This window comes from Phoxinus phoxinus (genome assembly GCF_949152265.1).
Source record: "Phoxinus phoxinus genome assembly, chromosome: 1".
In the NCBI taxonomy this organism is placed as follows: Eukaryota; Metazoa; Chordata; class Actinopteri; order Cypriniformes; family Leuciscidae; genus Phoxinus; species Phoxinus phoxinus.
The window spans coordinates 47,796,020-47,821,447 of record NC_136876.1 but is presented as its reverse complement, the minus strand read 5'-3'; the positions used below and the strand labels follow the sequence as shown (position 1 = coordinate 47,821,447).

At 37.3% G+C, this 25,428-nt stretch overlaps 1 protein-coding gene across 1 annotated transcript; it reads right to left on the bottom strand.

Moving 5' to 3' along the window:
• Nucleotides 1–57: 57 nt before the first annotated feature.
• Nucleotides 58–24,716, bottom strand: LOC307010320 (NACHT, LRR and PYD domains-containing protein 12-like; the record flags this gene model as incomplete). Its single annotated transcript, XM_079634903.1, has 8 exons — nt 22,933–24,716; nt 17,939–18,112; nt 17,580–17,753; nt 13,535–13,696; nt 13,159–13,332; nt 5,701–5,862; nt 858–904; nt 58–743 (listed from the first exon to the last, which is right to left on the bottom strand). Exons 1-8 carry the CDS (start codon nt 24,699–24,701, stop codon nt 58–60), a joined length of 3,348 nt encoding a protein of 1,115 aa, XP_079491029.1. The 5' UTR covers nt 24,702–24,716.
• Nucleotides 24,717–25,428: the final 712 nt, after the last annotated feature.

Sequence of the window (25,428 nt, the reverse complement as noted above, 5' to 3'; positions counted from 1 at the left end):
CTAATAAGCCTTTAAATAAATGCACTTCATATATACCCTTTTGTGTTTTCATTTGGGCTATAACACCTGTCTTAAAATGTAAGGGATACTGGAGCTTGGTTGGGGTGGTGGGACTGCTTGTGGTGGGCGCCGAAAAACTTCCCTTATTTTCAAATCCAAAACTTGACAGGTATGGAGTGTGTGTGTGTGTGTGTGTGTGTGTTTAATGTGACACAGAGACACTGAAGAGTTAACATTATGAACACCAAATCCAGCATAGAGGGGTTCAGTGAATGTGTGTGTGAATGTGTGTAAGTGTGTGAGTGTGTGTGTGTCAGAGACGCTGTAGAAGGACAGAGTGCCGGCCGACACGTCCACACACACTCCTGCTCTCATACAGGATCCTGGAGCAGCAAAAACAGCAGTGGAGTAATTATTGTGCCAGACAGAGAGTGTGTGACCAGAGCAGAACAGACTCCAGGACTTCTCATTCTGTCCAAACACACTGTCATTCCTCCCTCCTTTCCTCTTGATTCCTTTATACGACACTGAGATATCAACATCTCCAGTCCTTTCACACTCCCAGTAACAGCGTCCAGTCAGACTCTCTCCACACAGAACCTGACGATGATGATAACCCTCAAATCTCTCTGGATGATCAGGATACGACTGACTCTCTGACACACGCGTCACCTTTCTGTTCTCCTCACACAGAGCGAGATGAGTGTGTGCTGTGTTTGGATCCAGTGTGAGATCAACGGCATCTGAACACAAGAACACACATTACAACAGCAGCATTTACAACAACACACACTACAACTGTGTTTCTGGACTTACATTTACAACAACACACACTACAAATGTGTTTCTGGACTTACATTTCTGGGGTCCTGCTGTAATCCTGAACTCTCCTCCGTGATCCACACTAGAAAACACACACACACACACACACACACACACACACACACACACACACACACACACACACACACACACACACACACACACACACACACACACACACAGAGAGAAATTTCTCATTTTAATACTCAGCAGTTGTCAACATTTTTATTTATTATTATTATTATTATTATTATTATTATTAGTGGTGCTTGTGAAGTAAAGCATCCTTATTGTTATTCCTCATATTTATTATTATTCTTCTGGACAAAACTTCAGTGTGTAACTCGTCTCGTCTGTCAGTTTGTCGTGGACTTGGGAATAATCTGTGTGTGCTGTAACTTTATAAGCGGTCGGCGTGTGATCGTCGCTGCGGGCGAGCCCGAAACTGTCCCACACACACACACTCCTCACACACCCCGGGGCGTAAGAGCCCGAAACTGCCCCACACACACACTCCTCACACACCCCAGGGCGTAAGAGCCCGAAACTGCCCCACATAACTCTGATCACATTGTCATAGAGACAATTCACTCAGCAACCAATCACTTTCTCAGGATCATCATGAAGCTATCAAGCCACGTCCTAGTAACCATTTAGAGCACCATAGCAACCATACGGCAGCATGAATAAGCCATATATCTATTGATCCAGGCTGACACCAATCTATAAGTATAACTCTAATAAGTGCTTCATCACCATAGCAACCATCCAGATCACCCTAGCAACCGTACAGGAACATGAAAAGTCATACCGAATGAATCTTTATCAATCTATACGACAATTCCCCGTGACGTCACAACAGTAATAGACGTTCTTCCGGGTGGCAGAAGCCGAAGCGTTCCTATGGCAATGCTAGTAAATTGCTTGGAAGGGAGACCCACCGTCGGCAGTAAACATGTAATAAAAAAATCATAATTAATTAAATATAATGCGTTTTTATTTATTTTTTTCATAATAACAACTGTATTGAATGATATAAGTAAAAAAATACAAAATACAAAATTAGCAAAACAGCTGTTTTTTCTAGACAACATAACGTGCTATATATCATGGTCATTAAATGAGGTAAATGTTGTGTGACGTAATTGTTCTTCAGCTGTTTTATTGACCTCTGCGTGGTTGAAAAACACTGATTGGTCGATATTATGTATGAGGAATATACATTTCGGTAAGTTGCGTGAGAAAATGGATGTGGCGTGTGAAAGTGAGTCTCCGGTCAATGCCTGAGAGTTCAGCTTCTTTTACTCCAGACTGGCAATGAGTCTGATCTTCAAAAGAGAAGTTTATAATATTAGCCTCGAGTTTCCCCGGCTGAAGATAAACGCTCTGCTATGATCTGGACCGTGTTGACCCCACAGGACACAAACAAAAATTGCTTTTTTGGCAGCAAACACTTAAGATGGGTTTGGTGCACACACACAGCAAAAACTCCAGTGTTCACAGAAAACACTCCAGTGTTAAATTAACACTCCTGGGAGTTTATATGAGTCCAGACTCAAGAGTGTAAAGTGTTAAAATATGAGTGTTAAATGAACACTCAAGAGTGTTAAAGTTAATGAGATAATTAAGTTAATAATTGAGTGATGATTGAGCATTAGTGATGAACACCTGATGTTAACAAGCAGAATCACTGAAGGAGAAAATCACAAATTGTAAGCCACCATTATGGAGATCAGTGTTTGCTTTAGTTGGGCTCTTGACCCTTATATTATTAACTTAGAATTCTGTGTGCCTGTTGTTATTAATTTATAACAGACAGATGAATAAAGAAAAAAAGTGATCTGTTGGCTATGTTATGACAATCATAATATGAACTTGATCACTGAACCCTTATTTCTGATTAAAATTTCTGTTGTTTATTACAGCATAACTGTGATTCTACATGAATATCCAGCATTTTTGATAAATAAATATTGAAGAATTTATTTTAAAGTTGTTTTGAAATTTTTTTTTTAATTTTAGGCACACACAGACATCAAGATTCAGTCTATGCATCTCAACAATGGTGACAAGCAAAATATTCAATTAGGAAAATGAAATTACTTCATATAATTTGTTAATTCCGCAATGCATGATGGGAGCCATTAATGAGTTGATTGGTGGCAGCCACTGCAACATGCTTTATTCTTGTCACCATGGTTGAGATTCACAGGCTGATTATTGATGTCTGTGTTTCTAAATAAAGTATTTAAAAGTTTCTTGATCAGAACAATGTTTATTAAATATTTTGGATTATATTAAAAATACTGAAGATCATACGCTTTAGTATCAGAGAGCTGCTGTATTAACAAGTTAAACCAAACTATATAATTAAGTTTTGTTTATTTCAGATCACAATATGATTGTCAAAACATGACCAACACCATCAGATCACATTTTCTCTTTGTTCATCTGACTGTTATCTATCAGAAAATGCAGACAACCAAAATCTAAAGTTAATAATATAAGGGTCAAGAGCCCAACTAAAACACACACTGATCTCCATAATGGTGACTTACAATTTGTGATTTTCTCCTTCAGTGATTCTGCTTGTTAACATCAGGTGTCTTCAATAATGCTCAATCATCACTTAATTAATAACTTAATTATCTCATTAACTTTAACACTCTTGAGTGTTCATTTAACACTCATATTTTAACACTTTACACTCTTGAGTGCGGACTCATATACACTCCCAGGAGTGTTAATTTAACACTGGAGTTTTTGCTGTGCAGGGATAAAAAAAGTACCTCATGTGTAAAATGAAATACTCTGGCAGAAAATTAGGCCCAGAGCATTAAATATACAGCAGAGGTCCTGGACATCTTGTTCAGATCCATGGCATCATGTATTGGATCAAATACCAACAGATAAAAAAATCGAAACCTAACAGACTGTGCTAGAAATCTTATAACGGGCCATGTTTGGATCTTCCAACAGGACTGTCATCCAAAAACAAATATCAAAATCAAAACAAAAATGGGTCACTGAGCACAAAACCAAGATCTGCAATGGCCATCCCAGTCCCTGCCCTGAACCCTATAGAAAATGAGTGGGCTGAACTGAAGAGAAGAAGCACCAACATGGATCTGGGAATCTGAAGGATCTGGAGAGATTCTGTGTGGAGAAATGGTCTCTGATCTCTTGTCAGGTGTTCTCCAAACTCATCAGGCATTATAGGAGAAAACTCAGAGCTGTTATCTTGGCAAAAAGAGGTTGCAAAAAGTATTTAATAAAGGGTGCCAATAATTATGGCCGACGTGTTTTGGAGAAAAACATTTATTTCATAATGTGATTTAGCCCCACTTTCAATTTTCTTGCTTCAATGAAAGGTTAGAATTTTGGCAATTTTTTGAATGAAAGTTCAAAAGGATAAACAATGCAGATTTATTTTTTACAGCCAGTTTTGATCATATTTTCCAGGGGTGCTATTAATTCTGACCATGACTGTATAAAAAAATCTCTAACACCAACACTGCTGCAAATACCAAGGAGATGCTGATGCGTGAGCTGTTGAGGTCGTCTGGAGAAGAGGAGGATCATGACCTGCACGAACCTCCTGCCAGAAAACCACGCAGGGACCAGGCAAGCAGCAGCCTGGACAGTATATTTGATGAAATAGCAGATGAGGTTCTACTGCACAATTAGAGACATACCTAGGGGAGACCACAATTTCTCGAGAAGACAAACCACTACAATACTGGGCAGTTAACAAAGTGCGGTTCCCTACTCTGGCCAAAATGGCATCCAGATACCTATCAGCACCATGCAGTAGTGTTGACAGTGAAAGGCTGTTCAGCTCAGTGTCACATATTGTGAATGAAAGCAGAAACAGAAATCACAGCTGATCATGCAGAGATGATTTTGTTCATCAAAAAGAACCTGCCTCTCATTCTCAGACTATGCAATAGTTACATTGATGTTTTGTTAAATTTGAAATATGTAAAATCTTTAATTGAGACTACGCAACAGTTACATTGAAATTTTGTTAAATTGAAAGCTGGAGACAGTGTCAAATAGTTTAATTGATATATTGCTGAGTAGACAGTGTACAATACGTTTTATTGATATTTTGTCAGTAGTAAAGACAGTGCCAGAGGCTTTTTGTTTACACAGAAATATACATAATTTACTTTTTATTTGAATTTGCCTACATTTATTATTTTACTAATTATTATTTATTTTTGTAACGGTCACCAGCTGGAGTGCCCTTGAGAGCCACCAGAGGGCACTCCACATAAGACTATCACTCACAAACTACATTTCCCATACTCACTCCCCGGACTCATCATCACTTATCATTGATCACATTCACCTGTACCTCATTCACTCATTGCATTCACCTGTCTCATCATCCTGTTAGTCTCTGTCTATTTATACCATGTTATTTCATTCACTCACCGCAAAGTCTTGTCTAGTGTTTCACTGCAATTCCGAGCGTTTTCCCTGGTTTCTTGTCATTTGGTTTTTGAATATCATCATCTGGTCCCTGGATTACTCTCTTGCCTCTGGTCCCTGGATTACTCTCTTGCCTCTGGTCCCTGCCTGTTTTGTTTGCTTGTTTGTTTCTTTGTTTGACTGCCTGTCTGTGTATGACCCTTGCCTATAGTTACTTTTTCGGTAGAAATATCAGTATCGGTATCGGTATTCGGTATCGGCAAGTACACAAATGTAAATACTCGTACTCGTATCGGTTTGAAAAAAAATGGTATCGGGCCATCCCTACTGTTTATTATAAATATATGCTGGGCTTTTTGAGCAGTCTTTTTTGTGAGAACCAAAAAAACAGTTATCTCGACAACACACAGCAGACATGAGGATTGTTACTGCTCTACATACTTGAGTTTGTCCAGATGCTTGAGTGTATCAGAGAGCAGCTTCAGTCCTGAATCTCCTGGGTGATTGTAGCTCAGGTCCAGCTCTCTCAGGTGTGAAGGCTTTGAACTCAGAGCTGATGCCAGAGCAGCACAGCCTTCCTCTGTCACCATACAGCCAGATAATCTACAACAACAACGTGTTCATGTTAGTGTGCTTCATTTTTTTAAAATATTTTTCTTTAGATTTGTGATACAGCAGCAGGGACACAGGATATGTATATTTTAATTTTAGATTTAAAATTTTAGATTTTATGTTCTCATCAATATGCAAACATGTGATCTGCTAAAGACAAAAAACAAAGAAATAATTTTTTTTACCATTCAAAATGACTAAACAACAACTATTATTCGTTTTGTGACAATCAGCGGCTGGAGTGCCCGCATGAGCCAATGGAGGGCACTCTCTTCCTATGTTATGTTTCACCATGGACTGATTGTTTAATTATGTTCAGTTGTGTTTGATAACGAGTGATTGAGTTCCTTATTTAAGCCTGAGTGATCCCTCTGTCCTGTGCGAGGTCTTGTTACACTAGTAAGCGTACATCTCTGAGCATTATTCCTTGTGTTAGTATTCCGTGTTTCCCTGGACTCTTGACCCTTGTCTGTTTTCTGGACTGTTTATGAACCTGTGCTGCCTGCCTCGACCTAAGCCTGTTTTGACCACGAGTTACCGGATTGCCCTTTGTTGAACTGTCTGCTTGAGTTTATGTCTGCTTGTGTGTAAGTTTAAATAAAGTGCTGCACATGGATCCGACCGCCTCATTCCGTACGTTACAAGTTTATTGTTATTTAAATGTAAATCCAATAATGCAATCTAATACTATTGCAATACTACTGCACTGTAAAAATAATTATAATGTTTCAAAGATAACTAATAATGTGATAATCTGTTTGTTAGTTGAACACAGTTTTGTTTATTTTATTTTTACATTATTTACAGTGGTGTAGTAGTGGTGGACATACTGTGAATTTATCCCACCCATGTACATGTGCACACGCATACAAGTAAATGTACTTATGTTTAGTGCAGGTGTACCCAATACTGTTCCTGGAGATCTACCTTCCTGCAAAATTCAGCTCCAACACTGATCAAACACAACTGTAGCAGCTCATTAAGATCTTCAGGAGCACTTGATAATTACAGACTGGTGGGTTGATTCAGGGTTGGATATGAACTCTGCAGGTAGGTGGATCAACAGGAACAGGATTGGGTACCTCTGGTCTAGTGTATATTGCTATTTGTCTATTAAGCACACATGTAGTCCTGATGTTCATAGACAACTAACGTATATACACTCAACCCAAAATACACATATGCAAAAGACATGTCCACTTTGATTAAAAAAAATCATTTACATCGAAACATGCTATAAATCTAATCAGCCTCTCTTCACAATATGAGACTATTTTAAATATCAATCAAGCATTTAAAAAAAAAACAAAAAAACAATAGCACTTAAAAAATAGAACCAAATGTTGTTGCAACCATATGCAAATTAAAATGCAAAAAAACAGTCCCACTTTATATTAAGTGGCTTTAAGTACTATGTACTTACATCAAAAAATAAGTACAATGTACTTATTGTGTTCATGTTTTATTGTAAAACACTTTTGCTGCTATTGAGATGTGATACGGGTAAGGTTAGAGACAGGTGTGCTGGTATGGTTAAGTTTAAGGGTGGGTTAAGGTGTAAGGGAAGGGTCAACAGTGTAATTACAAATGTAATTACATACATTAATTAAAGCTGTAATTACATGCAGGTATTTTAAAAATCTAAGTACAATGTAAAAACATGTATGTACACAATAAGTCCATTGTATCAAATTAGTAATTTCAATGTAAGTACATAGTACTTAAAGCCACTTAATATAAAGTGGGACCAAAAAAACATTTTAAACTGAATTTTGATAATTGTTGGCTGATGGTGCTTGAGACATTGGGTCCCCACTCTTTCGTGACCAGGTTCAAGGACTTTCAATTACTTTTTAAATCACCTTTTATTTATATCAAGCACAATAAAGATAATAAAGGTGGGTTTGTTACTGCTAATCTGGACAGTATCTGGAACTAACTTCCGGTGGCGCAGCACTGCTTGCGACACGGGCACGGGAGAACAGGTGTATGTGGTTGTCTAAGTTGTCTAGGTTAAGTTCGTCAAATTCGTCAAGTCTATGTTAAGCGTGTTGAAGTGCTGCTGTGGTCTGCTGAATAAGGAAGAAGTGAACAAGGAAGAGAAGTTACGATGGGAAAGAGAGTCACCGGAGTATGGCTGCTACTGCTGTTACTAATTACAACAACCTTTTGCACCCGCTTACAATATGATGTCACCACACTCGCCGAAGGAAATGAGCAGACGCCGCGGGAGTATGGCAGAGACTGGCTGTTGTCCTTGAGGAGGAAAGTAACACCAGAACCGGGCTTGTTAGACCATGTTCCGGAGGAGCTGTTACGACAGCGCGGAGGTAACCAGCCGCGGAAACGAGGGAGGAGGGGCGGCATTAAACTTCGCCTTCGCCGAAGGGGCACAAGGCCGCCGCTGCCGTCTATACTCTTTGGCAATGTTCGCTCCCTAAGGAATAAGATGGAGGAGTTGAGGCTTAATACAAACGCCTGTAATGAATATCGCGAATCATGCCTAATGATTTACACAGAGACCTGGTTACAAGAGGATTTTCCAGACTCATTGGTGCAGGTACGAGGCTTCTCATGTGTGCGTATGGACAGAAACAATGACTCGGGGAAGATGAGGGGGGGTGGGATCTGTGTTTATATTAATGACTCTTGGTGCAATAATTATACGATAAAATACAGGGTGTGTACTCCAGATCTTGAACTTATTTGCATGAGTTTGAGACCTTTTTATTTACCTAGAGACTATGGGAACATCTTCTTATGCTCTGTATATATCCCGCCCAGTGGGAACGCACCTAGAGCAGCTTCACGTGTAGCGGACTGTGTCCATCAGCAGCTAAAGGATAAACCAGATTCCCCTATATTTGTTCTCGGAGACTTCAACCATTGTAAACTGGAGCTATCTCTTCCTGGTTTCCAGCAATATGTTAAAAACAGCACACGTAAGAATAGGACGCTAGATAAATGTTATGGCAACATTAAAGATGCATATGCTGCCAGAATTAAACCCCCCCTCTCAAACTCGGATCATAACATCATCCATCTGATCCCTACCTTTAAGTGTGCCATTAAAAAAAGCAAACCCGTCTCAAAAACTGTCAGTGTGTGGCAGGAGGAGAGCAAGGAGACGTTGAGTGGATGTTTTCTGGCCACAGACTGGGATGTCTTTTATAAGGACAACGATATTGACAATATTGCGGAAACAATAACAGGGTATATCCATTTTTGTGTTGATACTGTTGTGCCGAAAAAGACGATCACTATATATCCTAACAATAAAGACTATATAACTCCTGAAATTAAACATCTGATTAGGAGGAAAAAACAAGCATTCCGGAATAATGATTTGATGGAACTAAGATCAATACAAAAAGACCTGAGGGGGAAACTGAAGAAGGCGCGAGAGGAACACAGCACACGAGTTCGGGAAGCTTTTTCAACGAATAACCCAAAAAAACAGTGGGACACGGTGAAAGAAATTACTAATATGAACTCAAGTCAGAAGGAATTAAATGTGGAGAATGATTTGGATAAGGCTAATGATCTTAACATCTTTTATAAACGTTTTGATTTGAATTGTGAAACAAATGTGACCTGCTGCAGAGAGTTGTCTATGTCAATACCATGTGACCCAATACAGGATAGAATAATAATTAAACCGAAAGATGTCACCGTAGTTTTTAAAAAGCTGAATAGGAATAAGGCTAGTGGACCTGATGGTATTTCATCTTTTATTTTGAAAACATTTTCGGATGAGCTAACTCCGGCTTGGTGCCCCTTATTTCAATTTTCTGTGGATACATGTACCATTCCCACCATCTGGAAGACATCAGTTGTCATTCCGTTGCCCAAAAAACCATGCCCACAGCAAAATGATGACTATAGACCAGTGGCGCTGACTTCTATAGTGATGAAGTCATTAGAACGTATAATGGTTGGTAAATTAAGGAGTGAGGTACAGCATCTCTTGGATCCGTACCAATTTGCTTATAATAATGGCAGGGGTACTGATGATGCTTTAATTACAACTGTACACTCCATTTTAAAGCACTTGGAAAAACCATCAGGTTATGTTCGTTTATTATTTATGGATTTTAGTTCTGCATTTAATTGTATTCTTCCGCAGACAATGTTAAGTAAACTATATCAGATGGAAGTGAACCCCTTCATTATCAAATGGTATGGTTCTTTCCTGACAGAAAGGAAGCAGCAGGTGAGAGTTAACTCCACTCTTTCTGATATGATTAGCATAAGTACAGGTGCCCCTCAGGGCTGTGTAAGCTCGCCCTTACTTTTTATAATATACACAAATGAATGCAGAAATATCGATAGGAATAATTATATTATTAAATTTTCAGATGATACGGTCATACTTAGTTTACTCTACAACAATTTAGACATTGGTATTTACACACAGGAGATAGAGGAGATGGTGAAGTGGTGCAATAAGCATAACTTGCTCCTTAATGTTAATAAAACCAAAGAAATGATTTTTGACCCTAGGTCTATAGGCGATCAAAGCCCTATTCTAATTGAAGGAGTACCAATTGAACAAGTAACAACATATAAATATTTAGGAATTCAATTAGATAAACATTTAAAGTGGTCACATCAAGTAGAGTACGTTTCCTCAAAAATATGTCAGCGTCTATATTTTTTAAGAAGACTAAGAGTTCATGGTGTTGACAAAGATATTATGCTATTGTTTTATAAGGCAGCTATTGAGTCTATTGTCCGATATGGTATTGTAGCTTGGTTTGGTAACCTGTCAGTTAAACTAAAAACACAGCTCCAAATACTGATTAAAAGGGCGGGAAAAATAATTGGACAAGTGCCACCGACTACTCTTAATGAGCTTTTTGAGGAGGCGGTGAGGAAACAGAGTTTAAAAATCACTAGTGATCCGAATCATGTCCTTTACAGTGAGTATGAGATGATGCCCTCGGGCAGAAGGTACAGGTTACCAAACTGCAGAATGAATAGGTTTAAATTTTCATTTGTACCACTCTCTATAAAAATATTGAATAACAACAAATAGGGTGTGTGGGTTAGCTGCAAGGAGATAAAGAGGCTACTGACCACAGCATGTGTTAATAGAAAGTGCTAGGAGTGTGGGATGTGGGATGTGGGGGGGGAATGGGGGGTGGTGTGTAGGTAGATTATGGTAAATTATGTGTGGGTAAATCATGTTATGTGTTATGTATTTTTGTGTTGCATCTGTTATCTCGAATGCCCAAGATGAATTTCTCCGTCAGGAGACAATAAAGGCTAATCTAATCTAAGTATCAAGGACCTACTGTACCCATGTCTATCCTTACTGCAGTAATGTGTTAAGGTATATACTGACAACAACAAAAAATCTAATCTAAGGGGCATCTGACTTATTTTTAAATCCAATGAGGAGAGAGGGCTGGTACAGCGTGTGTGAGCGAGTGGGTTTAAACCATAGATGCAGTTTGTTGCTTTCTCAATCCTGCTTTTAACATTGACTTCACACTGGTTTTAGTTTTCTTTTTTAATGAATCATTACTTGATTAAAAACATTAAAATATAGGGAGAAAATTTTGCAATTAAATGTGATATGGATAAGGTATTTGTTAGGCGTTAAAATATACTCTGTATAGGTGGTTAAATCATTTTGAATATGTAGGGCTTTTAAAATGTAATTTTAAGGCTTATAAGGCCTTTTTTAATAGAGTCTGGGAAACTACGTCATTGCATTATGGGTAGTCAACGCCATGTTTTATGACATGCTCAGGAACGTACAATGATAAAAAAATCAAATCACCAGACAAAAAGCGAATGTATTTACGCTAATACTTTTTAAGAACTGCTTGCACTCACTTAGAATAAATTGACTAATATTTGAATCTCTTAATATTTTAACTACAATTGTCTTCTTTCAAAAGATACCACAACTACGCACATTCTCCAAACAGTTCAGGAAAGACAAAGTTTGAGTCCAGGCATGTGATTTTTATAGTTTGGGTTTAAAAGGTGGTGCAGTTCAAGGTGTTAAAATATTACCTTACATTAGTCAAAGATGACTTCTCTTTTTGGTTATGTCTTAGGTGGATTGCGTGTTGTCAGTAGCTAATAGCATCTGTCACACTAATGTTTGGTTGGCTGTTAGGCTCATGAATAATAATCACATTTTGATTTGTTAAAATTAATGTCTGAAAGGGGATTTTTAACGTTGAAAGGGCATTATCACTTTTGCAAAGTTAGCTCACTGGAGTGAGAGACCAGTGGGCAGATAATTCTGTTTGGGCTTAAAACCAAAATAATCTTAAAGACAAAATAATAACTTGATTTAGATAAAGGATCCTGTTCAAAAGTAAATACTTTGGGTTATTTTTAGTATCTGATTCCTCCCCAAGCATCAATTACTTTTTGTGATAGTTGTTCACAAGTATGTGACTCTTTTTATACTTGTCATTAAAGAATAGATTACATTTACATTTGTCCACACCAAGTACTGTCTGTATCCAGAAAAATGATAACAGTGAAGCTTCCCACTGTACTTGTCAAAATTGAGTTGAATACGCCAATAAATACCTCAGTATGTGGAGTTGACAGTTTGAACTCTTCAGTCCAACACAGAGCAGATTCACACCTGAATCCTCTAGATCATTTTTACTCAGGTCCAGCTCTTTCAGGAGAGAGTTTGATGATTGTAGAGCTGTAGCCACAATTTCACAGTGCTGATCAGTGAGATTACAGGCTGTTAATCTGAAAAACATGACTTTGGTTAAAAGGCAGGCTAGTGTCCACAACATATTTCAAGAACACATTGATTAACCAGCTTCACCATAAAAGAGAATCATACAATTTTAACAGCAGGGTATCATGATACATTTCTAGTATCAGTATATCGTGCAGCACTAGACGATGACATAAGCGGGATTATATATGGCTAGGTGTGTATTATACTATTTTAGTATAGCTGCACTTCTAGTCGAGGATTATAAATTACAAATGGCAATATGCAAATTACTGAGAAAGGACTGCATGTCTCTCTTCACATGCAGTTATGTCAGCTTTGTACATCACTGTTAAATTACTGGCTGTTTGTTATAAATATAAGTTGGGCTTTTTGAGCAGTCTTTTTTGTGAGAACCAAAAAAATCTCTCTTGACAACACAGAGCAGACATGATGAATGTACAAAGCAGATATGATGATTGTTATTTCACAATGTATAAAGTACCGTCTGTATCCAGAAAAAATACAACAGTGAAGCTACCCACTGTACTTATCAAAATTGAGTTGAATACCCCCTTAAATACCTCAGATTGTTGAGTTGACATTGTGTACTCTTCAGTCCAGCACAGAGAAGCTGCACTCCTGAATCATGCAGGTCATTGTTACTCAGGTCCAGCTCTTTCATGATGGAGTTTGATGATTGTAGAGCTGAAGCCACAATTTCACAGTGCTGAGCAGTGAGTTTGCAGGCTGCTAATCTGAAAAATGTGACTTTGGTTAAAGGCATGCAGGTGTCCGTCCACATACGACTTCAAGACATCCTTGATTAACCCTCTTCACCATAAAATATAAAGCTGGTTGACAATTCACTCTCTGTTCTTTACAGCAGGAAGGTGCAGCAATTAATATATAATAAGATACACATCAGACAGTATGATTCTTAAATTCTGTTTAACATACTTGAGTTTGTGCAGATGTTTGAATGTATCAGTCCCTAGCTTCAGTCCTGAATCTCCTGGGTGATTGTAGCTCAGGTCCAGCTCTCTCAGGTGTGAAGGGTTTGAACTCAGAGCTGATATCAGAGCACCACAACCTTCCTCTGTCACCATACAGCCAGATAATCTACAACAACAGTAAATGTTAATGTGCTTAATTTTTTACAAATGTTTTAGATTTATTTCTATGATTTGTGATCCAGCAGCAGGCACAAAGGATATGCGATGCAGAGGGTCCTGCAGCACCCCTTATACAGGACTGTAAATACAAAACTACAAAAAAAAAAAAAAATCAGGAACAAATCACTATTTTCAGTTGTGACTAAGACATTTAAACGTTGTTAGTGGACTGAAAATCTGATTTCATAAAAAAAAAAAAATCAGACTCAAGCTTCGATATTGGACCACTGTTTATGATAAAACTGGGTTGCAGTGACATTCATTTCTTAATATATGTTATGAGTGCAAAATCTGTAATTTTTTTTATTTAGAATATAATAATTAAGATCTTTCATATTCACTCACGTCTGCTCTGGTTTATTTGTGTTCACATAGCTTCACTGAACAGCGTCCATTAGAGCTCTTAGTACAACAGTGTGCATATTTGGAGAAATATAGATTTATTATCACTGTTGCAATTTATTTTGTCTTACAGAATACCATTTCTATTCATTTCACGCTGAATTATGCAATCTGAAGAGCTCAAACAGCGTACGCAGCTATATCGGTCTATCCTCTTCCTGGTTTGTGTCAGTTATGATCTCAGCGCTCTCTAACTCGCCCTACAGCTTTCAATCATCTTACTTGATGATATTCCAGCCCTTTTGCATTACGCTGTCCTGTACACTTCTTCCTCTGCAGCTCCATGAAGAACAAACCCAAAAGAAACATTTCTACACATGAAACAATAAGCTAATAAACACACTAGGGATGTTAACAATTAATCGACGATCGATTAATTGTCGATAATACATTTAATCGATACAGCTTATCGATCATCGATTAAGCAGGTCCATGTGCGTGCATGCTGCTCAACCGTGAAACAAAGCGAGGGCGTTTTGTTTGGGACCATTTTACACCTTCATTAGGACTAAGTTTGCGTGTTCATTCAAAGCCTTTTGTTTTGTGCAAATGTAAGTCGTATTAATATGTTTATTTTGTGTATGCCTATCTATATCTGATTTATCTTATATTGGATGCATTTGTACCCCTTGAATTAACGCTGTAGTAAAGCGTGATCAGCTTCAGCGCGTGCTGCTCAAACGGCACTGCACAACTAATAATGACTATTGGGAGGACTGTCATATTACATAACATTATAAAGAGAACAATATTGTAATAAAACATTGTGCATTATTTGAGTTTAGTTGTCGTGTCGCGTTGCTCCAGGAAAATCGCGTCCACATGAGTCATTCTGAATGACACTTAACTTAGTGCAAGTTCACTTGTACATTCGCGTCATTTTGTGCAGAAATAATTTGTAATATGTTTATTTTTAATATATCGGATTAATCTCATATAGGATGCGTTTCTTTGAGTTAAATAACGCGTTAGCAAACTAAGTGCTCCAGTTTAACGGTAGCCTATTCATTCAGCGCGCGCAGCTTAAACAGAAATGCACGACTAATAATAACGATTAATAATTTGGGACTGACATACAGTATTACATATCATGAGAACACTATGTATTAAATCGTTGTGAATGCATTGGGTTTAGTTGTCTTCAGTGCGTTGTTCCAGGGAGAGCACGTCCACAACAGTCACACATTCTGCACGCATCTGAGGCGGCGTTGGTGACGTTGTATTAGTAGTAGTCCTTATATTTGATTGATCATTTAATAAAATTAATTATTTAATAATCACATCGAAACATTTTACAATCCTATTAGCCCTTTATTTAGATTAAAAACCATTCTCATTCATTTGGTGAGGAACATAGTGTTTTGAGCAGGATTTGCAGACCCTGTCATGCTGTTGCCATGCCACTGCAGCAGACGCTAACGATTAATCGATTAATTGATCATTAATTTAAACGACGATCGATCATGGGAATTTGTGAAAATGGACATCCCTAAAACACACAATTACAATGGTATATGGTTTTTTTGTTGTTGTGATTTTCATGTGATTTGGGGTATAATCATATGAAAAGAGTGTTTACATTATACTAAGCAGTTGTGTCAAATAGCTCAATATAAAATGTTAAATATAACATTTTAACAACATTATATGACTAAAATCCGCATTAAGAAGTTTTTATGTTTGAGCTTAAGGCGAATATAAGACGATTAAGAACCGTCTCTGTCAGAATGTTCACTGCAAAATGTATTGTTTGTGTATTATTTTGTAAGTGACTAGCGCAGAAAGGACAGCTGTAGTAATCCTGTTACAATAAATTCTCTTCAACACCAGTTGCAAAATACTGGAATAAATACATTGAAGGCCATTTTGATGTCCTTTGATCAAATAGTAGACAAATTTAAGCTTCCATAGCACAATATTTTTAGATTCCTGCAACTGCAAGACTATTATAAAGTGTTGTTATTTCAGGCTTTTTTTATTTGTTCAGTTTTTCTTTCTTATTTTGCATGTCCTTAGAATTAAATTTAAAAAAGTCCCTGACATATTTATACAATTAAGATATAGTGCAGGATATAAACATTCACTTTTGGCCTGAAACCTTTACCAAAAAGACAGTAGATTTGCAATAGTCTGTGAGAAAATAAATAACAATTGTCCATGTGTAACAATAGTAAAACAGTCTTACATCTACTTTGCATGCATAAAGTAACATTTACCCAAAATAGTAGTGAAAATTAGTAAAGTGGGACACTTTTGAAAATTTTACTTTTCTTTGCACTTTAAAATGGTCATAACATGAATAATCAAATTGTGTTTGATCTTTTGACATAAGAGTTCATTGTACCATAAAAACATACAGTGAGCTTTAGACAAATATTCCTCCTCACAGCTGCCCAAACTTAGCCTGGCTAACGTTAGACCAGTCTCATTGAGACGTGGTCTGGGAACCACGTTGCCCAGACGTTGCCCAGATGCCCAGAGCCGTTTATTGGGCGCTACGAATGTCTATCAAATGCGCCTGTACGTAGCTCATAGCCAATCATTTCAATTATACCAGATGACGTATGTAGAGCGACAGAAATTCGACGAGGAAGAAGACGATGGGTCATAGATTTATGTGTACACGATGGCGTTCAGCGACTATTGCCGTTTGTGCAAGACAAACATGAGGGTAGAAGGTAAATCTGCAGTGCACATGTTGATATGTCGCATAGACGTCGTCATCGTCTTCGCACCCAGGCTAAACCATAACAAGGGGAATAAGGGGAAACCCAGGCTAGCCATAACAAATCTTTTTCCATTTCTGCTACATTGTGATATTACACTGTTGCAGATATTTGCATCTGACTGCCTCCACAACAGCGCCTACTTTAACTCATAAGTTCAGTATCTTACTGCAACTTTTGAAGTAGTTTTTACAAAGATTAAGAAGCCTGGTAAGATTGGCAGATGTGCTAATATGGCTCATTATGAGTGTTGTACCACATTGCGTCAAAAACAAATATAAACTAGTTATAATCAATGTTGCGGTCCACACTTTTTGCGGACAGTAGACAGATGCCTGTTCTATTTCTGACATAATCTACCTACTTGAGCTACTTCTGACAACAGGACAAATGAATGAGGAATGAAGGTGATCTTTTTAGAATGTTCCCTTTAAGTGTCTCGTTTAAACAATATGTTTGTGTCTCTGTACACCCTTCGGAAGGACCCCTAGCGTAGGAAGAGTGAGCATTTATTTTTTATGACATCCTGGATCGCACCACAGGATTATATGTTTGTTTGGAGCATTTCCCTGCAGATTGTTTGTTATATATTAACACTGTCAATGTGAAATACTTCATACATTCATCTTCTTAAACATTCTAGAAAGGGAACTGTACTTGGACATTTACATATTGAATAATGAATAAATGTGAAACATAAACCTCAGTATGTTGAGTTGACAGTTTGGACTCTCCAGTCCCTTACAGAGCAGCTTCACTCCTGAATCCTGCAGGTTATTTTTACTCAGGTCCAGCTCTCTTAGGAGGGAGTTTGACGATTGTAGAACTGAAGCCACAACTTTACAGTGTTGATCAGTGATATAACAGGCTGTTAATCTGAAAAAGAAGAGCAACTTTTTGATCTAACAAGTAAAGTAATGCATTGGAAGTTGCATTATGTAATCAGTTGCATTACGTATTCAGATTCCTTTTTGATGCGTCGTAATCAGATTCCTTCTATTCTAGAAGGGTAATTGTACTTGAATATTAACATATTGTCTGAATCAATGTGAAAACCATACCTCAGTGTGTTGAGTTGACAGTTTGGACTCTCCAGTCCCTTACAGAGCAGCTTCACTCCTGAATCCTGCAGGTCATTGTTACTCAGGTCCAGCTCTCTTAGGAGGGAGTTTGATGATTGCAGAGCTGAAGCCAAGATTTCATAGTGCTGATCACTGAGTTTACAGTCTGTTAATCTGAAAAAGGAGAACTCTGCTTAAAGGCATGCTGGTGTTTCCATAAGGTTGCAATTATTCCTTGATTAAACAGCTTCACCAGAAAAAAATGGCTGACCATTCACTATCTGCTCTTTACTGCAGCAAAGTCAAGCAAATAAAATAAAGATCAATTAAAAGCAATAGTTTATAAACATGTATAACGTTGCTAAAATAATTTTTCTTGTTCTTTATACGACTGTTTTTTTCTTTATAGAAAAAAAAACATGAATATCACGTACTTTTCACATGGAAATCGTGTTTTTTGAACATGTCCCACATGAAATCTGTGATAACGTGGAAAACCTGGGAAACAGTGTTAATTTTGTTGAAGAATCATTTTCGTCATTATTTTCGTCAACGCCATTTTTTCACAGACAAAAACGAGATAATTAAATAAAAACCTGTTTTAAATGATGACAACTATGACGAAAATGTATTGACATGTTCGTCAACGAATAAAAATTAAACGGAAATGTTAGGGAGGGACGATTGGGGAAGAGATACATTCAGAACTGATTTGGTCTGGGCGAAAAGAAGAGCAGACATATGGATAGATCTGAATAAGAGTGACGACGCGAAAGATAACTTTATTCTGTATGTTTTTCTGTGCGAACACACAACCCGTAGCGTGCAGCCCTGCACATAGACAGCGCGTTGCGCGCAAGGACTGATTTGAGCTCTCTTTCGCGTCTGAATGGACACATGCACACAACCTTATGTCTAAATGTCCGTTTTGGAGAGTATTTACCGTAAACACAGTCGGTTATGTCTTTACAAAAAGTACAGTTGTTAAAATATCGGATGTGCATCAGCAGTGCATTGGATCTGCACACTCGGTCTTAATGTGACAGTGCGTAATAAACCTAATGCCGTCTGTACACTTAATATTGATCAAACAACAACATAAAAAGAGAAAAGCATTCACTGCTCTTTAATAGCTTCAATAAGGATTAATTATATTTCTGCTTGAAAGAATAAAGAATGATGTATGGGAATATAAAATGGGTTTGGACATTTTTGAGAAATTCTAAATTAATGCATTACAATTTAACAAAACCCATTTGATTTTAGTACTAAAATCTTATTATATTTCGTTGACTAAAACTAGACTAAAACTAAAACAATTCAGATGACTAAAATATGACTACAACTAAAATGCCATTTTAGTCAAAAGACTGACTAAAACGAAATCAAAATTAGAAATCTATGTTTTTTTTCTCTTTAAGGCGGGACACGGCAGGCAAAAACATCGTTTTATTTTCACTGGTCAATTTTGAGATTTTGGGCTATTTGTCTTCAATAATATGTCTTCTTTCAGACTTGTGGTGAAAAAAAAGTCCAAAATACACATTTAGGTCTTTATTTTACTACACTTTTCTAAATCAACGCGCTGCTCTGCGATCTCTGTCTGCTTCCTTTTAATCACGCACACGCCTGGAAAGCTCTCTCTCTTCTGTACAATGCTGTCGGATCCAAATATGGTCATTTCCCTTTAATCAGCAACCAATCGTGAAAGTAAAATGGGCATTTAACCCTAAAAGCGAAATCTCATTGGCTGATGTCAATTTCTGACAACCTGATTCGTTCAGATGCATCACGTGACGCGCTCTGACATTTAGATGTGTGTTTTTGACTGTTTTTCTGCTCAGTTGAAGGCCATAAATGCTGTGTTTATAAGTTTTGATGTGATTTAGGGGGTTTGTATTGTTGTTGCTAATGATTTGATAAGATATTGTGTCAGTAAATAGTTGTTTCCACTAAAAAGTATGATTTTTTACATTACAAATCTTTAAATGCCTTTTTCTCAAAATGACTTTTCTCTCATACTCCAAGTCCGAAATCTCCTCTTCAGTAGCACCTATACACACCAAACTTTCCAGTCTTGTACCTAGTTATATTATGAAGAAAATTACAGAGGGATTTGTAAATATATTATTCCTAGCCTGATTTATATAACATTTTATTCCAAAAAACATGGCGAAAATAATTTTTTTTAAGGCTATTGACAGTATATTCTGATTTACAGGATAACAAAAGTAGATATCTATACATCCCTCTGTAATTTTTTCCCATCTAATATGTGAACACAATGAAAAAAGAATTTTGAACCAGGCTTTATCCAATTCTGAAATTTCGTTTTTTAAAATATAGGCAAATTAGCGCATATTTAATTAGATAATGCCTAATTTGAATATTTAAACATTAAATTACAGACAACTTGTAATACATTTTTTTCTCATCTTAATGTAGGTAATAAACTGGGAAAGTTTCATGGTGATATCTGCTAATTAAAAATATTACCCTATTCACCTGTAGTGTATCGCCTTAAGGGTGGTTATTGTATTAGTACAAATATAATTTAGGTCAAATCAAAGTAAAAATCTATTTCATAAAACTAAACATGAATTTGGTAGAAAATTAAAACAAGATTTGCAGCAAAAACACAAATCCAGAAAATATCATCAAACCTAGTTCACATTGGCCCTCATTTATGAAAAGTGCGTACACCAAATTTCCAGCGTACACCTGGCGTACACCCAAAACCACGGTGGCTTTGCGATTTATCAATATGGACGTTGGCGTACGGCACGCTCAAATCCTACGCCAGCTCAGGAGGTGGTGTACATGTACGCACGTTTTGAGTTAGTGCTGAAATGCGCAGAAAAACAATTCCTAACACCACAAAACGCAAAACTAAAGATATGATATATTATGACCCACTGTAAAAAAACAACAACATAGAAATGATAAAGTTCAGTGTTTATTTTTGTGAGTTAAGCCCGGCATGTGCGCACGGACTGGGTAATGCGTTTCCATTACCCTTCAAATTGCGCAAATTGAAATTGCGAATTGAAAATACGCCCAATGGAAACACGTCAATTTCGCAAAAACTCGCGTTTATCGCAAAAAAGTTTTTACGCTCGCATGAGGTGGTTTTTCAGGCAATTGGAAAAAGGAATATTTCGCAAAACTGCAATGGAAACGCAAAACTGCAATGGCGCATTTACAGTCACCTAAGACGCGGTGTGTTTGGGGTCCGTGTATGCAAATAATAATAATTATCATCATTAGTACTAGGCTATATTTAGAAGACGCTTTTATCCAAAAAAGGAACAAAGCAATTCGTCAAATGACATTCATAATACGGGTTAGACAATAATAATACAGGACTAAGATTATCACAAATAAACACAAGATTTTGACGCATATCCAAGAGTTTGTGGAGCGGAGTGTGGAACGCGCACTGGATGGCACGGAGGCGCGCGCGTGAACACTTTTTCCTATCAACAATGAAACAATTTAAAATACTCTATCATTTCTGGTCATACAGAAAATAATAATACATTATTTGTAACTACTTTTATTTGTTTAAACAATAACAAGAAAACGTTGTGCTTTTGTAAAATAAAATAAAACAATCAGTTTCATGATCTCCGTGAACTGGAGCGCGAGAACTGAAACAAAATATAGCCTATAGGCTAAAGCTTGAAATGTCCACTTTAAATCGAACAAATTCGAATCGAAAGCTAATACATTTTGTTCTGATTAAGTAATCCGTATGAAAGGTGCATTTCTCTCTAAAAGCGCATCTGCTTAACAGCGAAGATGGAGATCTTAGCCCACTTAGAAAACAATAGTTTAATATTGGCTCTTCTCATTCGGGAAAATATCAATTCCAGATTCTAATTTGGCCTTAGAAAACCAGTAAAATCGACATGTTTTCCATATTAATTTGTGTATATTTTACATGTTTAATAAAGGGGCAAAAAGTCATTAAACAAAAATCTGAAAATTCGTCGATATTTACTTTTTTGCGCAGCAGTTGGTGTTGCCAGTTCAAATTAAACTTTTGGTGTTCAACTTTGCGTTTTAAAAAGACAACCGTTAATTTTTCGTTTTTCAATTACGGATTTAAAAAGGAAAAACGAATGGGCACACAAGTAGCCTATCGTTTGGAATAGGAGACGGAGTTATTTATTAAATTCATAAAATAAACAATAATTAGCCTATAGCCTAGGAATACTGGATTCTAAACCTCAAAGAAATGTCACAATAAAAAAAAGGACGTTTTAGTTGCATAACATCGGTTAATGGAAACGGCTCATTTCGCAATAGTTTTTTTATCGATATTTAGATAATAGCGAAAACATTTGCGCAAATCTGTAATGGAAACGACCAAAAAATAATTCAGAGTGACAAAATAATTAAAATGACATTCTTCTTCTTTTAAATAATAATAATACAAATAATAATAATAACAAAGACATTCTTCTTCTAAATAACAATAAGCGTCATTAATAATCAAAATCATAATACTAATAAGAAAAATATTGCAAATTGTCATGCAATTATTCACATCATCATCACTATTGTACACCCCATTACATGTGACGTCATGCGAAATTCAACGCTAATAGTATTCAAAACACGTGCTGTAAAATAATGCATTGTGATAGGTAATTTGCTCAACCAACCAGCGATTTAAACTGGATTTCCACCGGAGAAGTTTCTCCTCTTTGCCGTCTTCCGTGTGTCCATGGCGTAAAATGAGGGCGTGGGGGAGGCGGTGTTAATCTAATGGTGTTAATCTAATGACGATCGTTTTCAGCCGCGGCATTTATCAAGAGGCAGGTTTGCGTACACCTAAATTTCAAAGGTACGCACAGCTTCATAAATCAGGCGGTGAGAGGAGTGTAAGCATAATCTTACGCCAACATATACGCCCGTTTCGACGCAAGATTGATAAATGAGGGCCATTATGTTTACATACTGTAATATTCTTAGATCTACACACTTACATGGCTTTTCTGCAGTTCCTCACAGCCGGTAACAGTCTCCATTTCCCCTCTTTTGATTTGATGTTGTACTTCTTCAAGTCTAACTCATCCATCACCTCCTCTGACATCAGGATCATGTTTGCCAATGTTAGGCATTGTGCAAGAGAAAGACTTTTTGTTTTTGTTTCAGAGTTTAAAAATGCCTGCATTTCTTTAACAACAGAACTATCTTTTATCTCAATTAAGCAGTGTGACAGATTCATCCATCTTTCAGGACTGACTTTGTTTTTTTGACCTCGTTTAAGGTTTTGGATTATTTTCTTGATGCTCTCTGGGTTGTTCTCTGTGTGAATCAGCACATCCTGTAAGACTCTCTGGTTGGACTCAAGCGAGATGCCATGAAGAAATCTAAGGAAAAGATCCAGGTGTCCATTTTCACTCTTCAAGGCTTTATTCATTACTCCCATCAGGAGCTCGTCCAGAGGAATATTTCCAGATTGAGTTCTGGACTTTCCTCTGATGAACATTTTCAGAACTTCACTGTTCTTGTGTAAATAGCAGAAAAACACATACAGTGCTGCAAAAAACTCTTGAAAGCTCAGATGTACAAAGCTGTAAACCTTTCTGTGATAGATCACAGATTCCTCCCTAAAGATCTCAGTGCAAATCCCTGAATACACTGAGGCGTCAGAGACGTCTATGCCGCTCTCAATCAGGTCCTCCTCATAGAACATCACATTGCCCTTCATCAGCTGATTGAAAGCCAGTTCAGCAAGTTTCACAATCACTTCCCTGTTGGACTGCAGGAGTTTCTCTGGATCTCTCTCTTCATACTTATGGTTCCTCATATGAGTTTGAATGAGGAGGAAGTGGATGTACATTTCAGTCAGAGTTTGAGGGATTTCTGCACTGAGATCTTGTTTCAGGATGTTTTGAAGCACAGTGGCTGAGATCCAGCAGAAGACGGGTATGTGGCACATGATGTGGAGGCTTCTTGCTCTTCTGATGTGTGAGATGATTCTGTTGGCTTGATGCTCATCACTGATTCTCTTCCTGAAATATTCCTCCTTCTGAGGCTCATTGAATCCCTGAATTTCTGTCACACGGTTGATGTAGTTTGAGGGGATCTGATTGGCTGCTGCTGGTCTGGTGGTGATCCAGATGAGAGCAGAGGGAAGCAGATCTCCTTTCATGAGGTTTGACATCAACACACACACTGATGAAGTCTCAGTCACATCAGAAACTTTCTCACTGTCTGAAAACATCAGTGTCAATCTGCTTTCATCCAGACCATCAAAGATGAACACAACTGTACATTCATCATAAATCTTTGAGTCCAGATCTCGAAGTTCAGGATGAAACTCCAGCAGAAGTCTGTGAAGACTGTACTGATGATCTTTAATCAAGTTCAGCTCTCTAAATGGAAGAACAAACATGAAATCTACATCCTGATTGGCTTTTCCCTCGGCCCAGTCCAGAATGAACTTCTGCACAGAGACGGTTTTTCCAATTCCAGCGATGCCTTTAGTAAGAACAGTCTTGATTTTGTCTTTCTCCTCTCTTCTCATCTCCTCATATCCTAGCTCAGGTGAAGGATCAAAGATGTCATTGCAGTGGATTGGAGTGTCTTGGAGTGTCTTGTAACTTTTCTCCATCTGTAGCACCTCATGTTCTTCATTCACTCCTTCACTCTCTCCCTCTATGATGTACAGCTGAGTGTAAATCCTGTTCAGGAGGGTCTGATTCTCTTCTAGTTTGATTCCCTCAAACACAATCTCATACTTCTTCATGCTGGTCTTGTGCAGGTCTTTGACTCTCTGTAGATCATCATGCACTGGCTGGTGAGAATCGAGCAGCAGGGCTGCTTCTGTGTCATGATGACTGATGTGTTTCTGACAGGAGGAGGATGTGCTGGTCTGACAGGACACATAACTGATCTGGTCAGCTCTCCCACCGCTGAAAAGATATTAAAACAAACAGAAAAGACATTTATCAAAATAGAGTGTTGTCTGTTAGTGTTTAATATTGTATTATTTTGGAATTTCAAAGTTTTTCTGGTATGTGTGAGTTACTATTGTGCTGAAGAGTAGAGCCTGTGGTGAGGCTGACGATTGGCCGAACACTTTTAAGACTATAATCGCTATATTTAAAAAGTAATGGCTGTGCCCTCCTCAGCACAGTTATAGTCTCTTGGCTAAATACTAGTACATGCAGGTGTGCTTGTCCTTTTGTTAACTAGCTTAAAAATATGAAATGTTTATATTATATTTTATAATTATTTACAAGAATGTGTTTTTTATGTTAATTATATTTTAAGAATTATGTTTACACTGCATGAGTAAATATATCTGCAATATATTACATGCAGTACCATATCTGATCACATGTACATCTATATATTATGAAGTGTATTACTGTATATAAAATTACATACATTATTATATATTAGTAAAATATTGTCACTTATTTTTCAATATATGAAAAGCAGCAATTCTTTATGTATTATTCAATATATTG